We start from the raw sequence: 27,043 nt of genomic DNA, 5'->3' as shown, positions 1-27,043 counted from the left end.
ATGGAGTATCCCAAGAGGCCAGTTCAAACTGTCGTTGATGATGAATCCTTGAGGAGTGATGATGATATAGATGGTGAAGAGCTTCAACAAGCTTATGAAAAGTGGTACAAGGAATCTCTTAACTTATCCAGATTGAATGACAAACTCACTACCAAACTTAAAGCCTATGGAAGTGAGAATGTCAAACTAAAAGAGGAGATTTTCGAGGCTAGGAATGATGCCGTCAAGATCTCTAATGATCAACAAGCTCTTTGTGCAAAACTCTAGACTTGTGAGCAGAGAGGAATTAGCTACAACAAATCTATGTAATATATGAAGAAAAGATTGAAACTCTCGAGATGTTTTAAATTGCCTTGGAAGAGCTAGTCATCAAGAAAGAGGAAGAGCTCAAGTGTGCTATGGTTACTATTGGTCTTTAGAATAAAGGATCAAAGACTTTGGACAATATCATTGGGTTCAACAAATGTGTTATGATAAGAGTGACATTGGCTTTTGTAACGCCCTCAAAATAATAACATTAAACCCATCAATATAAACATGCATTTATATACAAAAGATCCACATTCTTCAATTTATCAGAGTACTTCATTACAAAAGTATTACATGTTAACAACAAAAGCAAATGCCCTACGGGCTTACGGCTTTCCAAGTTAACACTTGGTTACAAAAGAGAGTACTAACTCAATTACACATTAAGCCCTTGGCTTGAGTTTACGTGTAATACATCAAAAGGAAAGAAGACAACAAAAGGTCTGTACGCCTCTAGCCTCCCAAGCTATGTCCTTGGAGGTGGCATGCTACCTGTACCTGAAAATGATGTTCCCATATAGGGTGAGCCACAGCCCAGCAGAAATATACTAAACCAACTATGAACAATGACTAAAAGATTAGCAATTGATAGATGGCCAGCACCGATACGTCCACATATATATATATATATATATCACATCACCATTTCATAACATACAAGTCTATGTCACTATTCATTCTCCACCTTTATTTAGTAGATAAGCATATTAGCTGGATCAACACATCAACAGATAAACAAATTACACATCAACAGATAAGCATATAAGCTGTATCCACACTTCACTAGACAAGCATATGAGCTGTATCTACACTTCTCAAAGATAAGCCTATGAGCTGTATCTTCACTTCTCTAGACAAGCATATGAGCTGTATCTACGGAGTTCATCCCCCATCTCCTCCCAACACTATCCGGTTTAGAGGTTCATCCCCCATCTTCCCCTAAACCGCGGAGTACATCCCCTATCTCCTCCTCTACACACAATGCATATAAACACAAAGGTTCTATACACAATCAATCAATACATAAAATTAATGTATTCTATCCACCGTCATGCTCTATGACTCATTCAATCGATTAGTTTTAGTTCGCCTAATCATCATGCATTATCTACAACAATCAAGACTATCCTCCACAGATAGCCCAAAGCAGTTATTTCTAAACAGAAAGTAAATGCACAAAATGGATATTAAATCAACATTTCAATTTGGTGAGTGATAAATGATCCAACTACACCCTCTAATCCCTTCCCTTTCCAATTTCCACAATCTCAATTCAATCCCTCATTTCCAACAATTAATTATACAAATTAATCAATCAATGTAATTAGGGCATTTTCCATAACTTACATTTCAACCCCCACGGTTTCATTTTTATCAATGTTTCAACATTAATTTCATTCCTTCATGCCAAACATGCATTTAGGTTTTTACATAATTAAAAACCCCAACTTTTGTAAACGTTACACAAGGGCCCAAACTCTCTCAAAATTACCCAACAACCCCCAACATATCAAAATGCTAAAATTTAAAGACAAAGCTCATAAAGAGGAGTAGGATATCCCTACCTTGAAGTTAGAGCTCAAATGAGGAAGAGACCAAAACCAAAGTGTTCCAAAAGCCAAGATTTTCGGATCAAAACGACGCCCTCGACGATCCACAACTTTAACAAAGGTCGAAGAGAAGGAGGACACTCTAACTAGATCAAACCCTAGAGAGAAAGGAGTTTCTAGAGAGAGAGGCTCTCAAAAATGGGTTTTAGAAAAAGTAGGAGGGAGAAAGAAAAGTAAAAAGTGATTTAAAATCACCTAGCGGATAACTCATATACGCATGACCCGCTCGAGCGTAGAATAGAACGCTCGAGCGTAAGGCACAAACATCTGGTCCCGCTCGAGCGCACAGATAACCGCTCGAGCGTCAAGAAACAAAAGTAAAACACATCTGCTCGAGCGTGAAAACCAGTCCGCTCGAGCGCAGATTTTCATCTCCCAGAACTTTACAGGAAAAGGACTACCCGCTCGAGCGCCAACAATACCGCTCGAGCGCGACCCGCTCGAGTGCAAGAAACCCGCTCGAGCGTAGAAAACACACCTGCAGAAGTTTTACAGGGCCACGAAATACTAGAAGTGTGCAATCCCCGCTCGAGCGCAAGAAGACCCGCTCGAGCGGACTGCCTAAAAACTGGGCAACAAGGAATTGAAACCAAGGCCTAACCAACCTGTAACAACCCTGCCCAAAACATCCTAAAACTCAATCAAGTGGAATTAAAGGACGACAACAAGATAGATACAACTACCAACTTCACGGAACCGAGTCCGGAATACAACAGAACAGTAAAGGGACAACCGGGATCGCTATAACCTTCCCCCCTTAAAGAATTTCATCCCCGAAATTAAACACAAGTTTTTCAAAAACAGGTTTTCTCCACTCTCAACAATATTACAGCATAATATTAAACAACCCGACCCATTACCGGTCAATCCCATCTCTTTTCAAGAGGCAAAACACATTATTCATAACAACCTGCATTATCAACATGCATTCTTTTGAAACCTACCAATTTCAATCTGTTTCTCACAATTTCTTAACACATTCAACATTAATATTATGCTTGCATTTCCACAATATACTTAACATACGCAATGTTAAACAAACTTCCATTATCCAAAACATTCACAATGTTTTACAACGTAAGACACATACAATGCTCTTAACGTTCAACAATATTACAAAAATTCCATTACATGGTCACACATCAACAAACAAGTCCGGATATTTCTCGCGGACTTCCAACTCACGTTCCCAAGTGGCTTCCTCCACACCGTGATGCTTCCACAAAACCTTCACCAAAGGAATGGTCTTGTCACGCAGGACTTGATCCCGCCTATCCAAGACCCGAACCGGTCTCTCCTCATACGAGGCATCCTCATCTACCTCTAAGTCGGTCCAATCTAACACGTGGGATGGATCCGGCTATCCAAGACCCGAACCGGTCTCTCCTTGATATCAAACATGAAGAGATGTTGTGTTTGCTAGACCTAGGAATAAGAGGTTGGAAACCAAATCGAGAAGGGCTCCCATTGAAGGGGAAGGGAACCACAACGTCAAGTCACCACCCAAGAATTGCAATTCTCACAACGTTGTTCATACTAAAGTGGTTTGTGTAAGAAAGCTTGACTTGTGTTAATTTGTTCTTTCGTCTTTTATGTTTTATTTTTTGTTTTCTCTTTTTGTTTTGAGTTTTTTGTTTGGTTGTTTTTGGGTCTTTTGTGTGTATTTGTTTGTGTCTCTCTTGCTTTCCATATATATATATAAAATAAAAATTTTTAAAAATCCAAAAAGATTTTCCTATTATGGTTTTGCAAGTTTGAATTTTTTGAAAAGTTCTTGGTGCATATTCGAATTGATAAGAATATTAATTACATGTTAATATGTGTGTGCTTTCTGTAGTCATTACTTATTTTGGATTGTGTGTATTTTGATTAGTATATCTCATTTTGTACATACTCTTGGATTAGCAAATACCAGACTCTTTCACATAAGTGATCAAAGTTCTCTATGGACTACTAGCAGTGTTTCATGTGTTTTTCTTGAGAAATTGACCAATGCTTGCATATCTTGGGTGATGTTGAATCTCTTAACCCCCTACCATCTATTTGCATCTCCATTGCTTACCCCTCTGTGTTTATATCTCATGGCATGAGAAAAAGGCTACCTCAGAGGCACTAACCAGGCTTCACTCTCTTTTCTACTCTTCTCTGGTTTGGTTTCCATACTCTTGAGTGTGAAAGTCACAGATGAGTGCCCAAGAAAATTCTATACATTGTTGGAGGGGGAGCATCCGTATTTACTCAACAAATACCCCTTGACCACTATAGGTTTGATTTTCTTAGTCATTCACATATTCTTTTGCTGGAGGTCTAGCCATTAGATTACTACTAGGATTTGAATCTAGTGTTTGTCGAACTCCAAGAGCCGCACACACACACTTTTATTTACATGTTGCGTCACATTCTTACATGTGGAATCTTCTAGAAGTTGTGCACATTGTGTTTTCAAGTAATTGTGTTTCTTGGATATTCTTGTGTGTTTTAAGCTACAAATCTGAAATTCCTTTCTTACTCTGCCATAGTGTTTTTGTCTTTTCCTTTTTATTCATTGTTTTTTGTGCTTGTGGTTACTTTTAGTGAGGGGGAGTTTGGTTAATCATTACAGGGCTTTTTTTAGCATGGACTTACATGGATTGGTTTTATAAGGGAGATTGGTGTTAGTTGGTTTGCATGTTGCTATGCACTAATTATTTATTGCTTATTTCTCGCATTCTTTTGATTATTACATCCTGTCATTGCTTGTGTGGGTTATGCTTGTGTGGGTTATGCTCGTGCTTTAGTTGACTGAGCTTCCTTTGACAATTCATGACAAAAAATGGGGAGAATTTTGAGGGGGAGTATTTTGAGATTTTTTTTTTTTTTTTTATGTGTATGCGTGTTCCTAAAATTTTCATTTATTCATGTTGCATGTTCTTAAAATCTCCATCTATTCATGCTTCAAGATAATCTTGATATGTTTATTATTTTCATATACTCTAGTGGCACTAATAACTAATTTTTCCAGATCTTGACCTTAAGAAAGCTATCTTGGTTAGTTATAATAGGTTGGAGTAATTAGGATTTTATTTGTTAGGTGTGTTTTGTCATAGAATTTCCAAAGGGGGAGATTGTTAAGTTTTTGTAATTAGTAATCCCGTTTGACAAAACTTCTTTTATTCGCTCTTATGTTTCAGTGAGGATGTAAGTGTGTAGATGTGAATCTAACCCGAATTGTGCTTATGCAGAGGAGTTTGTGATCTTAAGGCTTTCATGTTTACCACTTCACTAACTATGTACGTGTAGACACCCCATTTTTGACTGCCCTTAAGACTTGGGTGCTACTGATTAATTATTCGATGGTGCAGGCTATGTTGTGCAAAGGTTCGATTTCTTCGGCAAGGAGAGAGCCAAATCCCAACCTTACACCCCCTTTTTGGACCAAAACTATTTTGACCAAAATGTTTTTTAGACCTTAAAACCCTCTCTTTCAAAATATTTTTGAAAAAATTTCTACGATGTTCTGAGGCTCGCATTTCGATAAATGTTGCGTTTTTCGGTAAACCGAGCAAGGACAAAGTGGAAATAAATGAAGGAGAGGTAAAATCTTTGAAAAAATTGTTAAAACATCTTGTTTAGAGGTTTGGAGTTGAACAAAATTGAAGGAGAGAGAAGAAACCTAGTTGGAGAAGAAGTTGGGCATGAATTCGGTTAGGACCGAAACTGAGCAGTCTTCACTAAAACAAGCATATCTCTTAGCACACTTCGAATTTTTATGTGAGGCTTCCACCATTGGAAAGAATACTTTCGGGGATTCAATTTAGGCTCAAGAATGACCTGCAAAGGAGTCCAGATGAAGGAGATATGCCTGTTTGAAGTCGGGGCCAGGAACCAATTTTTGCTGTCGGCCACTGGTGGAGTGTGTCGGCCAAAAATGGAGTTTTCCGGCCATAGGTCTGCCAAGAGTGACCCTTGTTGGCCACCAGTGGTGGCTGGTCGGCCACCAATGGTGGCCGGTTGGCCATGGGTGCAAAAATCAGATATTTTGTGCAGATCTTTCCCTTCCAGCTGTTCTACACTGCTCCAGATATTTTTGAATTGATATTTTCAACCAAGGTTCTCTTTTTTCTATATATAGAGGCCATATCTCTCATATTGCAAGGTTGGAAAGTTTGGGAGCCTCTCTCTATAAAATCTCTCTATCTCTCTATAATTCTCTCTCTCTAGATTTCTCTCTCTTGCCCTTTTGTGCATACAAGTAGAGATACACTTCTTCTTTGCCTAGACATCCTTGATTAAAGTTTCTTATCTTTGGGATGAGATTCCTTGGGACCTTCTTTGAGCTTTAAAAGGTGATTTTAGCTTGATTTAGTGCCTCATTTGTGCCTAAAGTGTGCTTGGCTTCAAGAGATATAACTTTTACACTTTAAGCTTTGTTTTGACTACTTGTTTTACCATCTTTTTGTACTGTTTTTGGCCTAGTTTTCAACTACAAAAAACTCTGTTTTTATGGTTTAAAAATGGTGGTTTGAGGTCATTTTGTGGTAGGGGGTTGTCTCCTATTTTGTTCTTTGGCTTGTGAAGCCTTTTGTGCCATTTCTTACCACCTTTAAATCAAACTTTTTGGGCCTTTTAACCACTGAAATTCAGATTTATTTCAGTGGTAAAAATCAACTTTTGAAGTCCAAAATAGGAGGGGTTAGCCTCCTCTCCTTGTGTCTTGCTTCTATGCTTAGGTTGCTTCACGTGATAGCTTGATTTTCTAGCTTAACTTAGCTTAATTCAAGCATGTTTTAGGCTCTATTTTGGCATGTTTCAGCTCTGTTTTGGGTTAGTTGGAGCACTTGAGGCTTGCTTTGTGTGTTTGTAGTGCAATTGTGCTTCATAGCTTAGCTTGTGCTATGTTTTGGCCTCTCATTCTAGCTATTTTTGGCTTACTTCAAACATGTTTTAGGACTCCTTTTAGGCTGTTTTAGGACTATTTTGAAGTGTTTGTACCTTTTGAGCTTTGTATTGCATGTCTATAGTGTAAGGGCTTCACTAGTTTAGTGTTTTAGGCCTTTAAGCATGAAGTGCTTGAGTTGTTTGCATGTTGCAGTGTTGTTGTGCATGTAATCTCAGCATTATAATCTCTGTCACATACTCATTTGTCTCACTCTTTCAATTGCTTTTCAGGGTTGTTTCAATTTTGAGATCCTTTAAGCTTGAGATTGAGTGTATGCTTAATGGTTTTAATCATCTCTTGAGGGTTGCTACTAACCAAAGGCATGACCTCTCTCTTGCCTTAAATCATCCCTTGGTTGACACTTCTTTCTCTTTAGAGGACTCTCACCTTGGACTTAATCGATCAAAGGACTTAATCGATTAAAGGACTAATCAGTAATGTAAAATGAGTAAACAAAAGTGACAAGTAAAACTTGAGCAAGATAAGCATGTTGTGTTGCATTGCATGTGTTCAATCGGACGTTATATTGAACACAAGGAAGATTGGAGCATTTCATACTCAAAGTGATGAAATGAGCCAATCTCCTTGGTCTCCATTGCCTTTGACCACACATGATAAGGTGATGATCTCGAGTCTTGTATTTGCATACAATGAAGTTGTACCTCTTGGTTCTTTGGCCATCATGCATTGAAAATGCTTGGTTGGTGGTTTTGGAGCCAAGAATTACACTCCTTTGACCTTGTGTAATGATAAGGAGGGTAATAGTACATATATTGCTAGAGAATGCACTACTTTGCCTCTTTTTGCTCTCTGTTGCAGCAAAAAAGCGAATTCAAAGAAAGGGGTGGCTGATCGGCCACCAGCAGTGGCCGACAACCACCAATAGTGGCCCACCGGCCACTAACAGTGGCTGATAGCCACCTTTTGTGGCCGACCGGCCATCAATGAATTTTGCACTAGTGTGTTCCTGAGTTGGAGCAGAGGCATTCTGGGAGTTGGCACAATTTTCAGAGATCAAACGAGTGCAAACAGAGGCATCCAAAGGCAAGGCAGTGGATTTTCGGGAGGAAACCAACCGAGCATGCATGCGTCCCTCGCCCTTGAGGCCATTTAATTGCTTTAATTAGTTAGCATAGCTAATTATTCAATTCAAGTGTTGTACTTAATTAATTCGTGTAACTAGTTATTCAATTCCAATTTGTTGTAATTAATTAGCTTAGAATAAGTTAGTTAATTAGTTTCGATTGTGTTGTAATAATTAGCTTAATTAGCGTAGCTAGTTAGCTTTTATTCATTCGAACCCTCCTTCATGAGGGCATAATGTTGTAATAAGTGTGCGTGCGTGTGTGCATGTCTTCCAACCCCACATCTTTCTCCCTTTTATTTAACCGCTTTCGATGGTTAGTTTAGGGACATTTTCAATTAGCATACCTTATGCTCGCATGTTTGCATCCATTCATTTGTCTTGCATGCACCAAGGCTCGGTGCATCATTCAAACTACATTGCAAATTCAATAACTTCTTTGAATACGTGTTTAAAAGCATGTTATCAAATTGAATCAAATCATATGCCATATTAATAGTCGAGCCTATTAATTGCATTATTGCATGTGTTGCATTAGGCATCTTGTATAGTTAGGATCATGCATCTTTCTAACTAGTTTTTGTTTTGCCTTGGAGTACTTGGTGAGTTTTATGCTTTAGCATGCTTGCATGAGTGTGATTGCCATGTTAGCATGCTTGCCATGAGGCTATTTGCTTAAATGATTAATTGCATGAATGCCTATGGATGAAGGCTTGATTGTTTGAATTTGAACAATTCAACGAATGTATGTTTAAGTCCACTTTGCGAAGTGGCGAAATCTTGTTTTAAGCCCACTTGAGGTGGCAAATCCACATTTCTAAGCCCACTTGAGAGGCAAATTCAAACCATTTTTGAGAACAAACAAGAGTTGAATTCGTTCTAATTCTTGCGATTTTAGTCTATACTTGCTTGTGTGTGCGTCACATAGTAAAGTTAGCTAATAACCGGAATAAGAACACATGAAGTTTATAAAACAACATATCATGGTTAGTAGAGGCTGATCCTTCGATTGGGCGAGCGGGGGTGCTCATTTCATGACCTTCCCCCCTCGTACCCAAGTTCTAGAGCTGAGGTAACTTTGGTGATGACAGACACGTGGCCTTTGGCACAAGTCAAGGTTTCTTAAATTTCCCAAAACAAAATATTTAGGTGGCGACTTTGTAATCTGGCAAAGCAGTCCAATTTTGGCATTATTTGATTGAAAATTGATTTCCAAAATGATTTGCCGGATTGGACTCTTTGGTGTTTATCAGTTTCACATTGCACTTTATGAGATTAGATTCAGAACCGTGACAGGAGTCCAAACTATAGCGATCCCGGTTTTAGATCCTTCGCTCGAGCGAGAGTTGAGTTTTATATTTGGTGGCTCGAGCAAGAAGTCCTTCGTTCGAGCTTGCGTCTGCGTCCAGTACTGGACCTGAGAGTTGCAATCCTTAGCTCGAGCGAGATTTCCTTCGCTTGAGCGAGCGAGGTTTATGTTTTGGATTTCTTCGCTCAAGCGAGCATTCTGTCGCTCGAGCATGCTTCTGGGTTACAGACCTGAAGCTTCGAATTGTTGGCTCGAGCGAGGTTTCTTTGTGTCTGGTCGCTCGAGCGACCAATCCTTCGCTTGAGCGAGCCTGTGTTATATCAGTAGGCAGCAGCGGGGAACACTTCACTTTTTCATCTCTTTTAATTTCAAAACCCTAGAATTCGGCTCTCTCTCTCTCTACACTTACCTTCTCTCTAGGGATTGATCTATTATTAGTGTGTTCCTACCCTAATCTCTTTGTAAGAAAGGTAGAGGGTGACTTGGGCTTCCTTTTAATCTAAAAGTTTGTGGATTTGGAGCACTTTGAATTTTCATCATCTTCTCCTTTGGGCTTCTAATTTCGAGGTAGGGATACCCTACTCCATCTTATGAGCTTTGTCTTAAATTTTGGTCATTTTGATTAGTTGGTGATGTTTGGTAATTTCGAAAAAAGTTAAGGTTGTTGTGTAATTTATAAAAGAGGGGTTTTCAAATATTAAAACCCATGTGTATGTGAGATATTGGAAAATGGTATTGTTGTTGTTTAATTGGTGAAATCAAGCCTTAGGGTTGATATTGAGAAAGGGGGAAAATGCCCTAATTATTGAAATAAATTAATTAGTATAATTAATTTGGGAAAATATGGAATTGAGTTGAGGATAATGAAATTGGGGAATTATGAGATTAAATGGTGTAGTTGGATAATTTAATCACTCACCTACGGAATTGTTGATATTTTATCTATTGATAAATTTATTATCTGTTTAGAGATAACTGCTTTGGGCTATCGGTGGAGGATTGTCTTGATTATTGTAGACATTGTATGTTGATTAGGGAAAACTGAAACTAATGTGTACTTATTGAATTATGGAAGAGTTTCATTTTGAGTTGTTATCTCATTTGAATTGTTGATATTAGAAGTAATTTTAATATGAGATGCAGTCTCATTTTATTGTTTGGCCAGGTTCTGAGCCATGTTTGTATAATTGGAAAGTTGGATAAGTAACGGAAAGTGGAACGTAACATGGACATAATTGTCATGGACCTGTATTGTGATATAATTGGTTTATAAGTGTTAACCATCTATCAAATGCTATTGCTTTAGTCATTGCTTATATTTGGTTTAGTATATCGCTGCTGGGCTTTGGCTCACCCTATATGGGACATCATTTTCAGGTCCAGGCGATATGCCACCTCCAAGGACTTAGCTTGGGAGGTTTTGAGAGTTGAAGACTCCTTTTGTTGTTTTGTTATTTGATATTACATGTAAATTCAAGCCAATGGCTTAATATGTATTTGAGTTAGCACTCAGTTTTGGTATCCAAGTGTTGGCTTGGAAAGTTGTAAGCCCGTAGGGCATTTACTTTTGTTGTTAACATGTAATATCTTTTGTAAGAATACTCTGATGAATGGAAGGATGCTTTATTCTCTTATATCAATACATGTCGAGATTGTTGGGTTTTATGTATCTTTTTGAGGGCGTTACACAAACTATAGGACCCAATTTCGAGCTCTCCGAAAGGGGGGCGCGAAAAAAGTCTAGCTACAGTACGGTCCAGGCGAGGTCGAGGGGCAACGTCCTCGAAGCCAAAATGGCTTGATCACTTAAGCGGCCATTTGTCTGCTCGAGCGGGAAATGGCTCTAAACTTCTAGGAAGAAAATTTTACTGCTCAAACAGTCAACCTATATGTTTTGTACCGCCTACTTACACAGCTCGAGCGGTCTTTGTGATTCAGTTTACTATAAACTGCGCTATTTGCTCATTTTACGGTTTAAGAGATCTAGAATTTGAGAGAATAAGGAAAGACAAAATGTTTTCTATTGAAGGCTATTTTATATGAGTTTCCTTGGTGCATAGAAGGCGATTGATTGATCAACGATCTACAGATTGTCAAACATCAAGGGTTATTCTTATTATTTCGTTCACAAAAGAGAGAGAGTTGTTCTTTGGTGGATATGGGGGAATTTGGGCATGAAGCTTTAGTGGATTCCAGAGTGGCTCATTGCCATGGATTCAACATTGGGCAAGACAATTCCAAGGTGAAGACGGTGGTAGAACGAGTTTGGTTTAATTTGGCGTGGATTCGCTAGGTAATTTCAAATATTTTTGCGTAATTTCTTTTTCTTTTCTTAGTGGATTGTTTTGTGACTTTGGCCTGTGATTTTTTTTTTATCACAATTGAAGGCACTCCAATTGTGGTTTTTCTATGTTAAATCGTTGTGTCGATTTGTCTTAACTGTTTGATAAAGATTGTTATTCATTGTTTAAAATTGAAACATAGTCACAAATCAATATCTTGGGGATTATAGATTTTTCAAAGAGATTTGAGAGAGAGAGTGGATCGTCTTTGGTGGTGGTTTGTTGGTCGAGGGAGAGGTGCAGGTGCGAGTAGAGAGGTGCAGCGACGAGGTAGTGGTTCATTGGTTGAGAGAGAAGAGATGTGCAAGATGGCAAGGGCAAGGGCAAGGCAGTGATAGAGTTGCAGAACAAAGAGGAGAGAGAGAGAGGGGTTGTGTGGCCTATCATTGTTGATTAGAAATATATAGGTGGGTTTTTTGGTCCTTTTACTTATGCATGTCCTTATAGACAAAATGTTTTAGAATGTGGACTTCTGACTAATAAAATTTTATTTTGGATTTATGGAATTTTGGTTTATTACTTTTGGCATTAAATATTAATTGTAATTTGGATATTAACAAATTAAACCATTTAATCAATTTTTGCATTACTATAAATTAAAAATAAATATTTTTTTACAAACGTACTAAGTCATACATGTACCCTTTTTTTTAAGATTTTACTAAAATGATGTATCTGTATCGTACCAGTAGCAGTGTACCTATGCTTCATAGATATTAGGCATTTTATGTACATTGAGTTTGATGCTAAAATACTTTTTTTGGGGGTCAATTTTAGTTAATGAAAATAAACAAATGGTTTAAATTAAAAAAAAAAAATCATGATTCAAAAGATTTGTTAAAAACTCTTATTTTGTTACAAGGGTCAAACTTTGGAATATATATACATATATATTTGTAATGTTTTCTAAATTTAAATTTTTTTTTTTTCATGCGCATCTTTTACAGCTATTTCTATGAAATGAAATTTCCATGAATCAAAGGGACCATTTTTTTGGAATATGAGGCAACTTCCTTTCTTATTTGCATTTATTAGTGTGTTAGAAGTTATAAGTAACTACTCTATAATTCAATGAACCATACTCTATTTCCAACTCTTGCTTCATTTAACCAAAATTCTAATACAAAATTACCTTATTAAGTACATTGTTTTGAAATGAAAGATCATAATTCAATGACATTTTTTCTGTAAATAATTTCTGTGTACTTTACATACTCTCTAGTAGAGTTTACAAGGGTAGTTCATGCCAATCAATATATTATCCTTGCACAAGATGTATTGGAATTTCACAACAATCAGAGATGTTATCCTTGCTACTCTTAACTACAGTGCATGTCCATACTACATAAAGGGCATGCTTGATTGGGTGGATTAGAGCATGGGATTGGGATTATTAATCCGTGAGCCCAATTATCCTATGTTTGTTTTAACATTTTAGTTTAGGATTATTAATCCAATGGATAATTAATCCAACAAATTTGTAGGATTATTAGTAATGGGGTAGGGGTGGGATTATTAATCCAATGGATATTAATCCAATTGGATAGTGAATACCACACTAATTTAATAAGATTATTAATACTTCACTATTAATCTTGTGAATCAAACATGACCAAAGATTAGAGAGAGTTTGTGTAGAGAAAACATATTTTTTTGGAAAAGAGAAAATAAATCTTACACATGTCAAAGATGGGATGGACAAGCCAAGTATATCAGGCAACAAGAGCAATAGTATACGTGTCAAAACCTTTGATTCATACACAGCAGGTCGAACATGTCACAATCTCTAAAAAATTGAATTCTTGTTTTGGTGTACGGAGTGGGCATCCTGATACCCTTGAAATTAATCAATACCTAAAGAAGGTTGAATGGTTCTGCTTCATTTTTAATGCTACTACTGGTTCTAGTATGGTCCGGCTTTGTTCTGAAATGAAGTAAACGACAAAATATTAATGAATGAAAGGTAAAAAATTATAAGAATCCATAGCTCAAATCCAAATTCAAAAGTTTCCAAATTGAACTCAATTGATCAATTATAAAACTGACATGTTGTTTTCTGTATTTAAGATTTGGAAACCTTGGCCATTGCTCTTGTTGCCTGATATAATAATTGTCCATTTCCTATCCATCCCATCATTAACAAAATGTAAGATTAGTTTCAAACATTCAAATGCACTGTATAGTTGGGAGCAGCAAGGATAGCATCTCTGATTGTTGCAAAATTCCTTGATCCATCTTGTGCAACCATAATATATTAATTAGCATGGATTGTCCTTGTAAATTGCAATAGAAAATGATCAAAAATGGTGAGGGGCTAACATTTTCTTTTCTTTTGGAAATGGGTTTTTATGCATATGTTTCAAAGAAGTTTATCAAGAGTGGTGACACCCATATTCCAACCAATTCTATAGTGATGACAACAATATTCCAACCAATTCTATAGTGACCTTTGATTTTCTTTCAAATAAAAATAAATAAATAAAAAAGAAAGAAAGAAAAAGAAAAAAGAATTAAGAATTATGTTTGAACTCTATGGTCCTCTCTCCCTTGGAAGGTGTCAAATTTCCAAGAAGAGTAGCTATTCCCCTAATGCTAAAGGAGGCAATGCTTATATGAGCAAGGAATATGGACAAAATAGGCAACAATGAACTGTGTGTTTGCATTAGAATTATAACTCTTGTCCTTTAGTCATTCCAAACAAGGCATAAATTGTCCCTTGATAAGAAAATTGCTAGGCAGGTCACTAGTGGACTGCCTTTTGCCATTGTGGGGTATGCATAACAACTTATTAGATCATAAATTTACATAAATATTTAAAAAGAGAAAGAAAAATATGTGAGGACAACTGCAACATTGTTTAGTTCCTTTTGGATTTCCTTCTTGATCAATGACAATTGTAGTATTGTCATTATATTGTGTTATCTTATAGTTACCACGTTTGAGCTTTTTACAGGTGCATACAATTACAGTTCTGATCTTTCTACGAGCATATTTGGTACTGCTTCTTTTAATAATAGTAACAATAACATCACCAATATGATTATATGGGCAATTGCTGATTCTTATGATTTAAATACACATCAATTCTCATGCCCCATTGTTATCTACTACAGTCAAATGGGTCTCCTTTCCCTTTTAACTTATATTTTATTCATATTGTCCTCGTAATTTTCTGTTTCCTTTCTAAATCTCTACTCAAAATAATGATCTACATACAACATGCAACCTTAAAAGAACCTATTTTTAAGAAAATGACAAAGTGCCCATCATCATAGCTTATCAACAGCCTAAATGGAGCCCAACACTATTGACGAGTGTTTTGAAATAAATAAAATCAATTTAAGGAGAGAATGGCAAGGGCCAGGTATTACTTATAGATGATCACTTACTTGTATATAAAATAATCTAAAATGTTCAAGTTTTCTTGTCCTGGTTTGGACAAGGGGGGATGGGGAGGTAAAAAGTAGATATTTTTGGTCAAAATATCCTCATTACTCATTTGTATTGGGAAAAAGGACATATCAATTAAGTTTAATGGGAACTGTTCTTGATTTAATTTTTGCGTAGGTTTACAGAGAAAAAAAATATCATAAATTAAATTAATGGACAACTTTGTCCTTCATTATAAGAATGAATTTCATTATCATATTCATCTTGTGCGTCTCTCTCTCTCTCTCTCTCTCTCTCTCTCTCTCTGTGTCTTCTACAGTGTTCTCTCTTTTCTCTTTTAGTACAACTTTTTTTCTTCTATATTTACCATCTTTAAGTCCATTGATCACCTCTCATCACCTCTACCATCAGTTGGCGTCACTTATCATCACTGCCATTCGTCGCTCTCTCAGATCTACAACCGGTGACAACCATTTTCATCATCAACTTTCAACAACTCAGATATGCTACCCATGAACTAATATCTGAGATTGATGACTTCAAATCTAAGACTAACGACCTCAGATCTGTTAGAAAAAGCTCATTAGAGTTGTCCATCTAGGCTCTGTAGCGAATAGGAAGATTTTACTATTAGCACATGGTAAAATTTTACTCTCATGATATTATTTGTTCAATGTTTTAATAGATTTTTTGTTTAATATTTCTACTAGTAATAGAAAAATCATAGTAAGTATTGTAGTTGGTGGTGGTGGTGGTGTAAAAATTTATTATTTAAATGTTAAATTGATACAGTAAAATTTTATTGTCATACATCGAGTCAATTTTTTTATTTTTATTTTATTAGCCATAAAGTCAAATTTTACTATATATAAAATAGTAAATTTTGAATAGATCTTTTTGTTTTTCCTTAGTAGTAGTGATGGTATGGCAGTTGTGGTTGTCGTTAAAAGATGGAGATTCATGTTAAGAAAAGTGTTCGTTTAAAAAAATGGTTGCTGATAATGAGCAGTCGAAAAGCAATTGCCAGAAATTACTAACAACCACCGGAGGTAGTGGTTGTCGATGACCAGTGGTTGGTATTATAAGGTGGTGGTAGTATGAGATGGTGAGGAAGAAGACTAATAAAACTTGAGTTATTTTTGTCATATTTTAATTATATTATGATAGTTGTCCTTACTGAATGATAACTTTTTAATTTGTCCTTTTTGCAAGAAAAATTAAGACTGAGCCAGCTTTCGCCAAAACTCCCTAAAAATAATTCCAACTTAAACAAAATCTTATCACTCTTTGATATTGTTTGCTGGAATCATATCAAAACTTTACAAAAATGACACTTTGAGAAGGAAAGGAATATGAATTTTATCATCATTCTACCTAGCAGAGGGAGCATCTACATGTATTATTTTTCATATCTACCCATCAACCAACGTCTATCAAAGTTTAGGCACATGAAAGGTACCCATTTTAACTGGGGTTTCAGTATTTTAGATCCAACTTCTAAAGAGAGGAGTTTGATATTTTTTGTAGTAGTATTTTTTTTTTCCATTTATGGAGATTGTATATAGCTATTAGTGGTTGTAGGCCCGAAATTGGTGCTTGATTGTTAGGTTTGATGATTGTCAATTTAATAACTCGCGTTAGATTAGTAGTTTATTTGATGTAATACTTTATATATTTGTAATTAATGTCTTATCGATTGACAAAAAAAAAATTAGGCAACCATTTTGTTTGGATGGAATTTCAGATTCCTCATTCAAAAATCCAATTGCACAATCATACACTAATGTGGGATTTATAAAGGATTTTTTTTATTAAAAAATTAGTTTATATCTTATTCATAAATTTTATTTATTATTTTCTTTTTTTTCTTCAAATTCAAAATTTAAATACAACCTAAAAGAATGAAACCAATGCAAGTCACGTGCTAGACAATGCTGTGAGAATTGAATAATAATTTCTCTAAATCAATTTTGCAGAATAATGATATTAAATAAAATAGATTTTGAAAATAGGTTTTATACATTTTGATAAAATTATATATATATATATATATATATAACAGAATAAGAATTAGAAGAAGATTCAGAAAAAAGTTTGTGTAATTGTAAGAGGCAAGTCAAAAACGTTGTTCTAAAGTCGTTATGCACTCTCTCTGTGCGTGTTTTAACTATCACAAACGACTCCAAGATAAAACCCAAAAAACTCACAGTGTAACGCCCTCAAAATAAACCCATAATATCATACGGTCACAATAAAGAAAAGAGAATTCATATTATAATCATCAGAGTATTCTTACAAAAGGTATTACATGTTGACGACAAAGTAAATGCCCTATAGGCTTACAACTTTCCAAGTCAACACTTGGTTACAAAAAGAGAGTACTAACTCTACATCAAATAAGCCCTATACATGTAATACAACAAAATAAACAAAAAGAGTCCAAGAGCCTCAAGCCTTCCAAGCTACGTCATTGGAGGTGGCATAATACCTGTACCTGAAAATGGTGTCCCATATAGGGTGAGCCAACGCCCAGTAGAGATATGCTAAACATAATATGAGCAATAACTAAAACATTAGCATTTGATAAATGTTTAATTCACATAAATCAATTCATATCCCATTTCAATTACATGACAAATGCGTCCATGTTTCATTCCATTTTCCATTTCTTATCCAATTTCTCAATTCACAACCCTGGCTCAGAACCTGGCCATATACATTAAATGAGATTACATCTCATATCAATAACTCTTCCATTTCTATTGAGATTACAACTCAAATTAAACATTTCATGCTTCACATTCGACACACATAATTGCTGTATCAATCTCAAATAAAACACTTCTGTACTTCATATATGATACACAAATTTGTTGTATCAATACTTCAATAGATACACATATTTGCTGTATCGATGGAGTCCATCCCCTATCTCCACCCAATCAGTATCCGGTTTAGGAGTCCATCCCCTATCTTCCCCTAAAAAGTGGAGTACATCCCCTATCTCCTCCCACACAACGCAATGTATATAAACGCATATCATATACATAATCAATCAATACATAAATTTGATGTATTATTACAACCGTCATATTCAATGGCATATTCAATTGATTAGTTTTAGTTCGCCTAATCATCATGCATTGTCTACAACAATTAAGACTATCCTCCATCGATAGCCCAAAGTAGTTATTTCTAAATCGATAATAAATGCTTCAACAGATATATAATTTCAACATTTTCAAAGTGAGCGATTTATAAATCCAACTCCACCAATCTACCTCATAATGAGTCAATTTCATTATTTCGAACTCAATTTCACATTTCTATAATAATTGTCATTAATTACACTAATGACCTAAGTACACCCAAACATGGCATTTTTCCCTTGAAATCAATATTGTCCCAAAGGTCCAAATATTATCAACAACATCAATAACCTCCCCTTTTTAGACCCAAAACCCATATGTTTGAATCAAAGAACAAAACCCCTCTTTCCAATATAGCACATTACAAACCCTAACTTTCCAAATCAAACCATTTCTGCAAAAGCTCAACATTTAGGTTAAAGCCCATAAAGACGAGTAGGAATCCCTACCTCAAGAGATGGAACTCAAAGGATATGATAAAGAAACTTCGAAATGCTCCAGCACCCAAGATTTTCGGATTGATAGGAAGCCCAAGCCAAGCTCTACACTCTTTGCAAAGACACTAAGGGGGTAGATCACTCTAGCTAGATCAATCCCTAGAGAGAAGGTATATTCTAGAGAGAGGAGCTCTCAAAAGAGGGTTTAGAAAAGTAAGAGAGAGAAAGGAAATGTGAAAAGCGATTCAAAATCACCCAGCTGCCATCTGGTATACGACTAGTCCGCTTGAGTGGAGAATAGGACGCTCGAGCGTAAAGCACAAAAAAAAAAACTGAACCCGCTCGAGCGCAAAAATGCCCGCTCGAGCTCCAAGACACAACTGCAAAATACACCCGCTTGAGCGCAAAAAAAAAGCCGCTCGAGCGTAGATTACACTCCACCAGTACTTTTACAGACATCGAACACCCGCTTGAGCACCAAGGTACCCGCTCGAGCGTAAGGAAATCCGCTCGAGCGTGAAAAACACATCTACAGAAGTTTTGCAGAGGTATAAAATGCTGAAAGTGTGCAAACTTCGTTCTAGCGCAAATGGACCCACTCGAGCGGAACACAAAAAAATCTGGGCAACAAGGAATGGGACCAAAGCTCAACCAACCTGTTCGAAACACGCCCAACACATCCTAAAACTCAAATATAAGGAATCAAAGGATGACAACAAGACATATTCAACAACCAACTCCACGGAACCTAAGTCCGGAATACTGTTAAATCATGAAGGGAAGACTGGGATCGCTATACACAGGATCTAACATAATGCACAGTTGCAGCATAAGGATTTGCTAAGTTTGTATCAGTTGCCCAGAAACATAGAATATAGATAATACAATAAAGAGGAGAGAGAGAGAGAGCAAAACAGAATACGTTGTTTTATTTTTTTTCTTCTACCTGAGTTAGAGTCCTATATATAAAGACTCTCTAATGTCTGTTGGGAACAGACACACCCTTTGCTTTTTGAATTCAAACACTATTTGAATTATAAATAAACATGACTGTTGGAAAAAGAAATAAATAAATAAATGCAAATAATAAAATAAATAAATAAATGCAAATAAAGTTTTGCAACTTTTAAGAAATCTCCAACAATCCCCCACAAGATTCAAAACTTTGCAAAACCATCAAATAAATACAAAAATAATAATGATAATAATATGGGCAACTCTAAAATCATATAATGGGTGTAGATGTTTTTCAAACTTGAACCTCACTTAGTGTTGACAGTTTCATTCTGAAGGAATATCAGCGAATCAGGTCTTGAACTAAATCCCTTTTACCAAAATTCAACATGTCACACATATGGTATGATACATAATTATGGCGCTGGTTAGCACTATTAGCAACCATGTGCTCAATCTTGATTCTTATAAGAGTTTTAGGGAACGACCCTATTCCTACGGTCGCGGCTTCACAATGCTCTAATTTAAGTGAATCCTCCAAAGATAGAAGTGACAGATGTCTACCTTGCAAGTGCATGCCCGCCTTGGATTCATTTAGAGTAAGTACTCTTCTTTAATCATTACATTTACATCAACATTTATATCTTAGGGATAAGCAGGAGAATACAAATAATAAATTTAATAAAAGTCTCCTTATTTAAAGTGTTGGAATACAAATCAAGCTATAAGAATTGTTCCTACCAGTTGAACTTTCTTCATGGGATCTCCAATCACAAAAGTCGGGTTACCTTCATCGTCGACTCACAGTGGGCTTAGACCCATCCTCCTTGATAAATCTAAGACTATACTTTTAGATAAACCTTCTATTAACTGATCGGTGATATTCTTTTCAGATTTCACAAAATTCAAAGATATAACATTTTTATTCACCAAACTTCATATTGATTTATACCTCACTTGCATATGTCTATTCATCTTTTTATTAGTATGTGCTTGTCTCACAAGTTCTATTACAGCTCTATTCTTACAATGTATGGAAATAACAGGTATAGGATTTTTCACAAGTGGAATATCAAAGAGTAAATTTTCAATCCACTTAGCTTCAGTACATGTAGTATTTAAGGCTATAAGTTTTGATTATGTTGTATTTTTAGAGATAACAGCTTGTTTCTTAGAACCCCAAGATATTATTGCTTCGCCTAACATAAATATATACCCGATAATAGACTTAACATCTAAGCTATCTGTTATCCAATTACCATCGCTATAACTTTCTACAATGTTAGGAAAACCACTAAAGCAAAGTGAATAATCTAGAGTTCCTCTTAGATATTTAAAAACTCTTTCCACAACAATCCAATGATCTTTACTAGGATTATGAGAGTGTCTACTTAACATCCTAACAGCAGAGGCAATATCCAGTCTAGTCTTATTAGCAATATAGAGAAGTGATCCAATAATTTGAGAATATCTAAGTTGAGATACAAGTGTACCATTATTTTTCTTTAAATTCATGCTAAGATCAAAAGGAATTGAAATAGGTTTGAGATTATAATAATCAAACTTTTTTAACATCTTCGCTAGGATTCCAGATTGATTTAATGTAATACCTTTGGTTGTTTTCTCTAATTTCATACCCAAAATTATATAAGCTTCTCGTAAATCTTTCATATCAAATTTCGAAGACATAAGATTTCACATTTTTAACATCTTCGCTAGGATTCCAGATTGATTTAATGTAATACCTTTGGTTGTTTTCTCTAATTTCATACCCAAAATTATATAAGCTTCTCGTAAATCTTTCATATCAAATTTCGAAGACATAAGATTTCACATTTTTAATTTTCTCTAAATTTGTTCTGAATAATAAGATGTCATCAATATATAAACATAAAATAATGCATTATCCATTTTCTTCATTAAAGTACACACATCTATCATGTTCATTAATCGTAAAATCAAATTCTAGAATTACCTTGTTAATTTTTCATGACATTGTTTAGGAGCTTACTTAAGTCTATACAAAAATTTAACTAACTTGCAAACTTTATGTTCTTGTCCTTTAATCACAAAACCTTCAGGTCGCTCCATATAAATTTTCTCATCTAAATCTCTATTCAAAAAAGCAATTTTAACGTCCATTTGGTGAATTTCTAAATTATAAATAGATGCTAGGGCAATCAAGATTCTAATGGTTGTAATCCTAGAAAAAGGTGAATAAGTGTCGAGATAATCTATTCCTTTCTTTTGTGTAAATCCCTTGGCTACTAATCTTGCCTTATATTTATCTATACTTCCATTAGGTTTTAATTTCTTTTTAAATACACATTTGCAACCGATAGCTTTACTCCCAGGAGGTAGATTAGTCAACTCTCAAGTATTATTTTGAAGTATTGATTTAATCTCACTATTAATAGCTTCCTTCCGAAATGGTGCATCTAAGGATTATATAGCTTCTATAAAAGTATTTAGTTCTCCTTTAGTTAAAAATGTATAAAAATCATCTCCAAAGTTTTCTCTATTCTAGTTCTCTTACTCCTTCTAAGTTCTAAGTCTAGATGTTCAGAATCATGTCTTAAAGAAATAACACTCGCACTAGTATTAGAAGTTCTATTTACAACCCGATTTGAGATCCTAGTTTTATATGGGAAAATATCTTCAAAAAATGTAACTTCACGAGATTCAATTATTGTATTGTTAGTAATTTTACTAATTTCAGAATTTATTACTAGAAATCTATTAGCACTACTATTTTGAGTATATCATGAGAAAACGGTATCAACAGTTTTGGGTCCTATTTTCTCACGTTTAGGTTATGGAATTGTTACTTTGGATAAACACCCCTACACTTTTAACATTTTAAGATTAGGTACTTTTTTTTTTTCATAAGGTGTTTTATCATTATCATTCACAATTACTCTATTTAATATAACACAAGTAGTGAGTATCGCTTCCCCCCCACAGGATGTCACGCCCCACTTTTTATTACTCGAAGTCATTACCAAATTCATTAACTTAATTCAATTTCAAGGATAACATGCGGAAATAAACTCATACATTCAATCCGTAGAAGTGATTAACAATACTCTCATTCGTATGCAAGGTAAATATTACATGAACATACTTAATAAATTGCCCTTGGGCTTACATCACTTAAGGTACAAGAAGAAGGGTGTAACCCTTTTACAACAATGGCATTCCGCCAACATAACTGAGGCCCCGTGGCCAGTAAATAAGTAGATCCAAATCTTGCAGCTCAACCTGCTTAATACCTGAAAAAGATTCAACAACGTGGGATGAACATATAGTCCAGTAGGGAACTCAACATGATCCTCAACAATAACAACTTACAGATAGCTATGATCATGAACACTCATTCTCATACTAGAATAGTAATGTGACAGTTTATACAAAATATATATGTATGAACTTTTCTCGAAAACAACCGTTTCATTCAACGCTACAAGTGGTTTGTCTTTCCTTTTTCCTTTCATTAACCCCCATTCCCAATCTTTCATAACATTAACAAATACTTAGGAAGTAATCTTACTAAGCCCGATACTCTCTTCCATTTCCTATACATACTCAGATGTACCTTTTCAAACATGTTTATCTTTAAAACATTCGTTCTCCTCCACACTTTCCAAAAGACAAAAAGACATTTTGGTTCGTTTCCATTACTATCATAATTATACATGCATATCTTTGTAAAAATATAAATTTACAACCCACCAACATGTATACAATCAACCAATGGAGTAACTCGGTCCTCCGAACTGTAACCAATCAAATCCATGATATTTTCAGTTACAACGGAGCAACAACAATCCCACTTTGCTCTACTAGCTATGTGTTTAGTAAGCCAAAGATATACTGAAATAACTACAACCAACTTCGCTCTACTAGCTATGTGCGTAGTAAGCCAACAATACACCCCACTCAACAACATTAACAACAAGCCAGTTTACCAGGCGCTAGCTGGAAGGGTATGGTGCCTCCGATTATTAGCGCGGTCAGTTCTCCAGGCGTTAGCTGGAAGGTAACGGTACCTTTGATTCTAAGCGCGGGGTATAACACCAACAATCACAGCACATCAAGGCATGACCAACATGTATAATGCATATACATAAACTATCAAGACACCAGCAATGTGTTAATGTCTATGAATACATGACTATTTCCTTCCGAGCAAATATACATATATGTAATGTATCTAGCACTTCATCACATACGATGTTCAATTAATCAATGGTAAAATGCATACCCGACAATTCTACACAACCGTGTCATCCTCCACCGATGACCAAGGACAAAACCTCTAGATGTATGTAGTTAGTACATCTATTAAAAGACTCAAATATCATGAATCACAAACCCAACAACAATATTAGCATGGTAGTTAAAGGTACAACTTCTACATGTGTGTTCAACACTCAAGATACAACAATCCAATTCTCAAACTTATTTCGAAAACACTTCCCTCATTTTCACAAAAACGATTCCATTTCCTTTTTGTTATCACAAAACCAACTCAACTAATCTTGTTTCCATAAAATCAACTCCAAAGCCATGGTTAATCCCTTAGGCATTAACACCCTTACCACACTCATTTTGACAAAAGAGATTTACACACAAAGGTCAACAAACCCCCATTTTAATTTACCCAATCAAAATATAATTTAGGGCTTTTCTTCATTTAACTACAACATGCTAATTTATATTTTAATTAGCCAAGACAACAATCAATGAAGCCAAAACCATTCTCCACATAACCAACCCTAGGTTTATTTCATGATTTTCAAACAAATCCAACATGATACAATTTTCATGCAATACAAAAATTACCACATGTCTATCTATAGACGGAGTATTGAAAAAAGAACAAGGAGAATCCCTACCTCAAATGGAGAACTCAAATAGAGAAGATGACCCGAAATCAAAGTGCTCCAAATCCCAAATTTCTTGGATCACAACGAAGCCCTCGACGATCAACACACTTCTTACAAAGGCCCAAGGTGAGGAAAACACTCTAGTTAGATCAATCTTAAGAGAGAAGTTAGGTTTTAGAGTGAGGTGCTCTCCAATGGCTTTTTCAGAAAAGTAAGAGAGAGGAAGGAAATCAAAAAGTGATTCAAAAAGCTGAATCTCGGTGTGTTATACAAGTCGCCCCGCTCGAGCGTCACTCACAGACTCCCGCTCGAGCACCAAAACCCCCGCTCGAGCGGCGGATACAACCATCCAGAAGTTTTGCAGAACAGGTCCTCGCTTGAGCGTCAAACTCCCCGCTCGAGCGGATAAGCAACAACAAAGGCCCGCTCGAGCGTCAAAAGAGCCGCTCGAGCGGAGACGCAAAAACTGGGCAAAGATTCTAAGTTTTAAAACATAACCAACTTATTCCCAACAAGTCCAACACAACCCAAAACTCTAAGATAAAGAGTAAGGGATAGAAAAGAGGATATGACAACAACAAATCTACGGAACCAAGTCCGGATTACAGTTCAATAACAACAGGGAATACCGGGATCGCTATAACACAGGCTCTCCGGTAAACTAGAACTAATAAGCATTGCATTTATGATATCCATAGAGCTTGGTTTTTTCTTTCAGCTATTCCATTAGATTGTGGAGAATAAGGTGGGGGTTATCTCATGAATAATTCCATGTTCTACACAAAAATTACTAAGAGTACCTATATGATATTTGCCTCCTCCATCAGATCTAAGTTTCCTTTCTAATTGATTTTCAACTTCAGCTTTATACATTTTAAATTTACTAAACACTTCATCTTTGGTTTTAATTAAATACAAGTAACAAAGTCTAGAACAATCATCTATAAAGGTTAGAAAATACTTATTTCATGCTCTAGTTGGTAGTCTATTAGAATCACAAACATCACTCTATATAAGGTCTAGGAGTTGTGAATTTCTTTCTACAGATTTATAATGTTTCTTAGGTTATTTTGCTTGGACACATATTTCATATTTGTGTTTGACATTAATAGGTGACTTATGTACTAATTCTAAATCCATCATTTTCCTAATTTCTCTTAAATTCACATGTCCAAGTCTTCCATGCCACAAATCACAAACTTCAAGATTCAAAATATTATGAGAGCTATTATTAATTTCAAAAGATACATTTAATTTAAATAAACCATCACATAGAAAACCTTTTCTAATAAAAATATCATTTTTACTAATTACAATTTTATTCGTTTCCATTACAACTTTGTAACCTAACTGCACTAAACACGATCCACTAATAATATTTGTTGTTTAATTTTGATTTTGTATGCTCACATGTTCATTATAAGATTTGTTTGCTTTTATGTTGTGTTATTGAGTCAAATTGATCAGTACCATTTAAAATCTCTAAATTCTTACCTATCATTAGATTTTGATTTATAAGGAAAATCCAATTCTGATCACTGTTGGCTTGGCTTGTTTGTTGTTTAATTTTGATTTTGTATGTTCACATGTTCATTATAAGAAAATTAAGGGATTTGGGTTAAATATGGATCGTTGAAAACATAATTTACTGTTTAAGGGATTTGTTCCCCTTTGTTTATATAATCTAATATAAGTCAATTCTTGTAGTGTTTTTATTCAGTTTGTATTATTTTGCAAACATAATTTACAATTTTTATGCTAATACTGAGCACTTATTTATTTTTTAAGTGACTTGGCACATTGATGTGGAACCTAACAATGTTGAGAATGACAGGGTGATTGTGATTGGAAGCCTAGAGTTCGCATAACATTTGATACAAAACAAGAAGCATATGATTTCTATAATGTTTGTGGAGAAAGGTTGGGCTTTAGTGTTATGTAAACAAGAGCAATGAAGGGCAAATCACTTCAAGGCAATTTGTTTGTAATAAGGAGGGGTTTTGGGTTGTTGACTAGCGAGATCTGTTAACAAAAAATCCTAGGAAAATATCTGCATCACAGGCAACCGAAATAGATTTAGCTGAAAAATCTGGAATTTGTCTTAATGCTACATTTGAGCTCATGGGTAATGAAGCTGGTGGAAGGGAGTCGCTTGGCTTCACAAAACTGGACCAAAAAAATTATTTGAGAACGAAGAGGCAAAAGAGTTTAGCATATGGGGAGGCAGGTAGCATTTTGCAATATTTTCGTGAGAAAACATTGGAGAATCCATCTTTTTTTTACTCGGTCCAATTAGATAATGAGGAGAAGATTACAAACACAATTTGGGTTGATGCTCAAATGATCAAGGATTATGGGCAATTTGGTGATGTTGTGACTTTCGACACTACTTACAGGTTAAATAGTGCACATAGACCATCTGTGTCTTTCGTTGGATTTAACCATCATAGGGAAACTACTATATTTAGCACATCTTTGACGTATGATGAGATCACCGATTCTTTTATATGGCATTTTAGAAGATTCTTGGAGGCGATGTCAAGTAAGGCTCCGAAAACAATTTTTACGAATCAGGATGCTACAATGACTAAGGCCATAACTATTGTCATGCCTAACACAAACCACTGCCTTTGCACTTGGCATTTGATGTAA

The 27,043-nt window shown here is 35.5% G+C and overlaps 1 protein-coding gene across 1 annotated transcript; it reads left to right on the top strand.

Annotated features, from left to right (window-relative positions):
• LOC145791393 (protein FAR1-RELATED SEQUENCE 5-like) lies at nt 1–27,043 on the top strand. The gene is made up of 2 exons (XM_082871746.1): nt 1–104; nt 26,434–27,043. Exons 1-2 carry the CDS (start codon nt 1–3, stop codon nt 27,041–27,043), a joined length of 714 nt encoding a protein of 237 aa, XP_082727872.1.

This window comes from Camellia sinensis, chromosome 5 (assembly GCF_055761805.1).
Source record: "Camellia sinensis isolate YWXY chromosome 5, ASM5576180v1, whole genome shotgun sequence".
NCBI lineage: Eukaryota > Viridiplantae > Streptophyta > Magnoliopsida > Ericales > Theaceae > Camellia > Camellia sinensis.
This window is presented reverse-complemented; position numbering and strand designations above follow the sequence as displayed.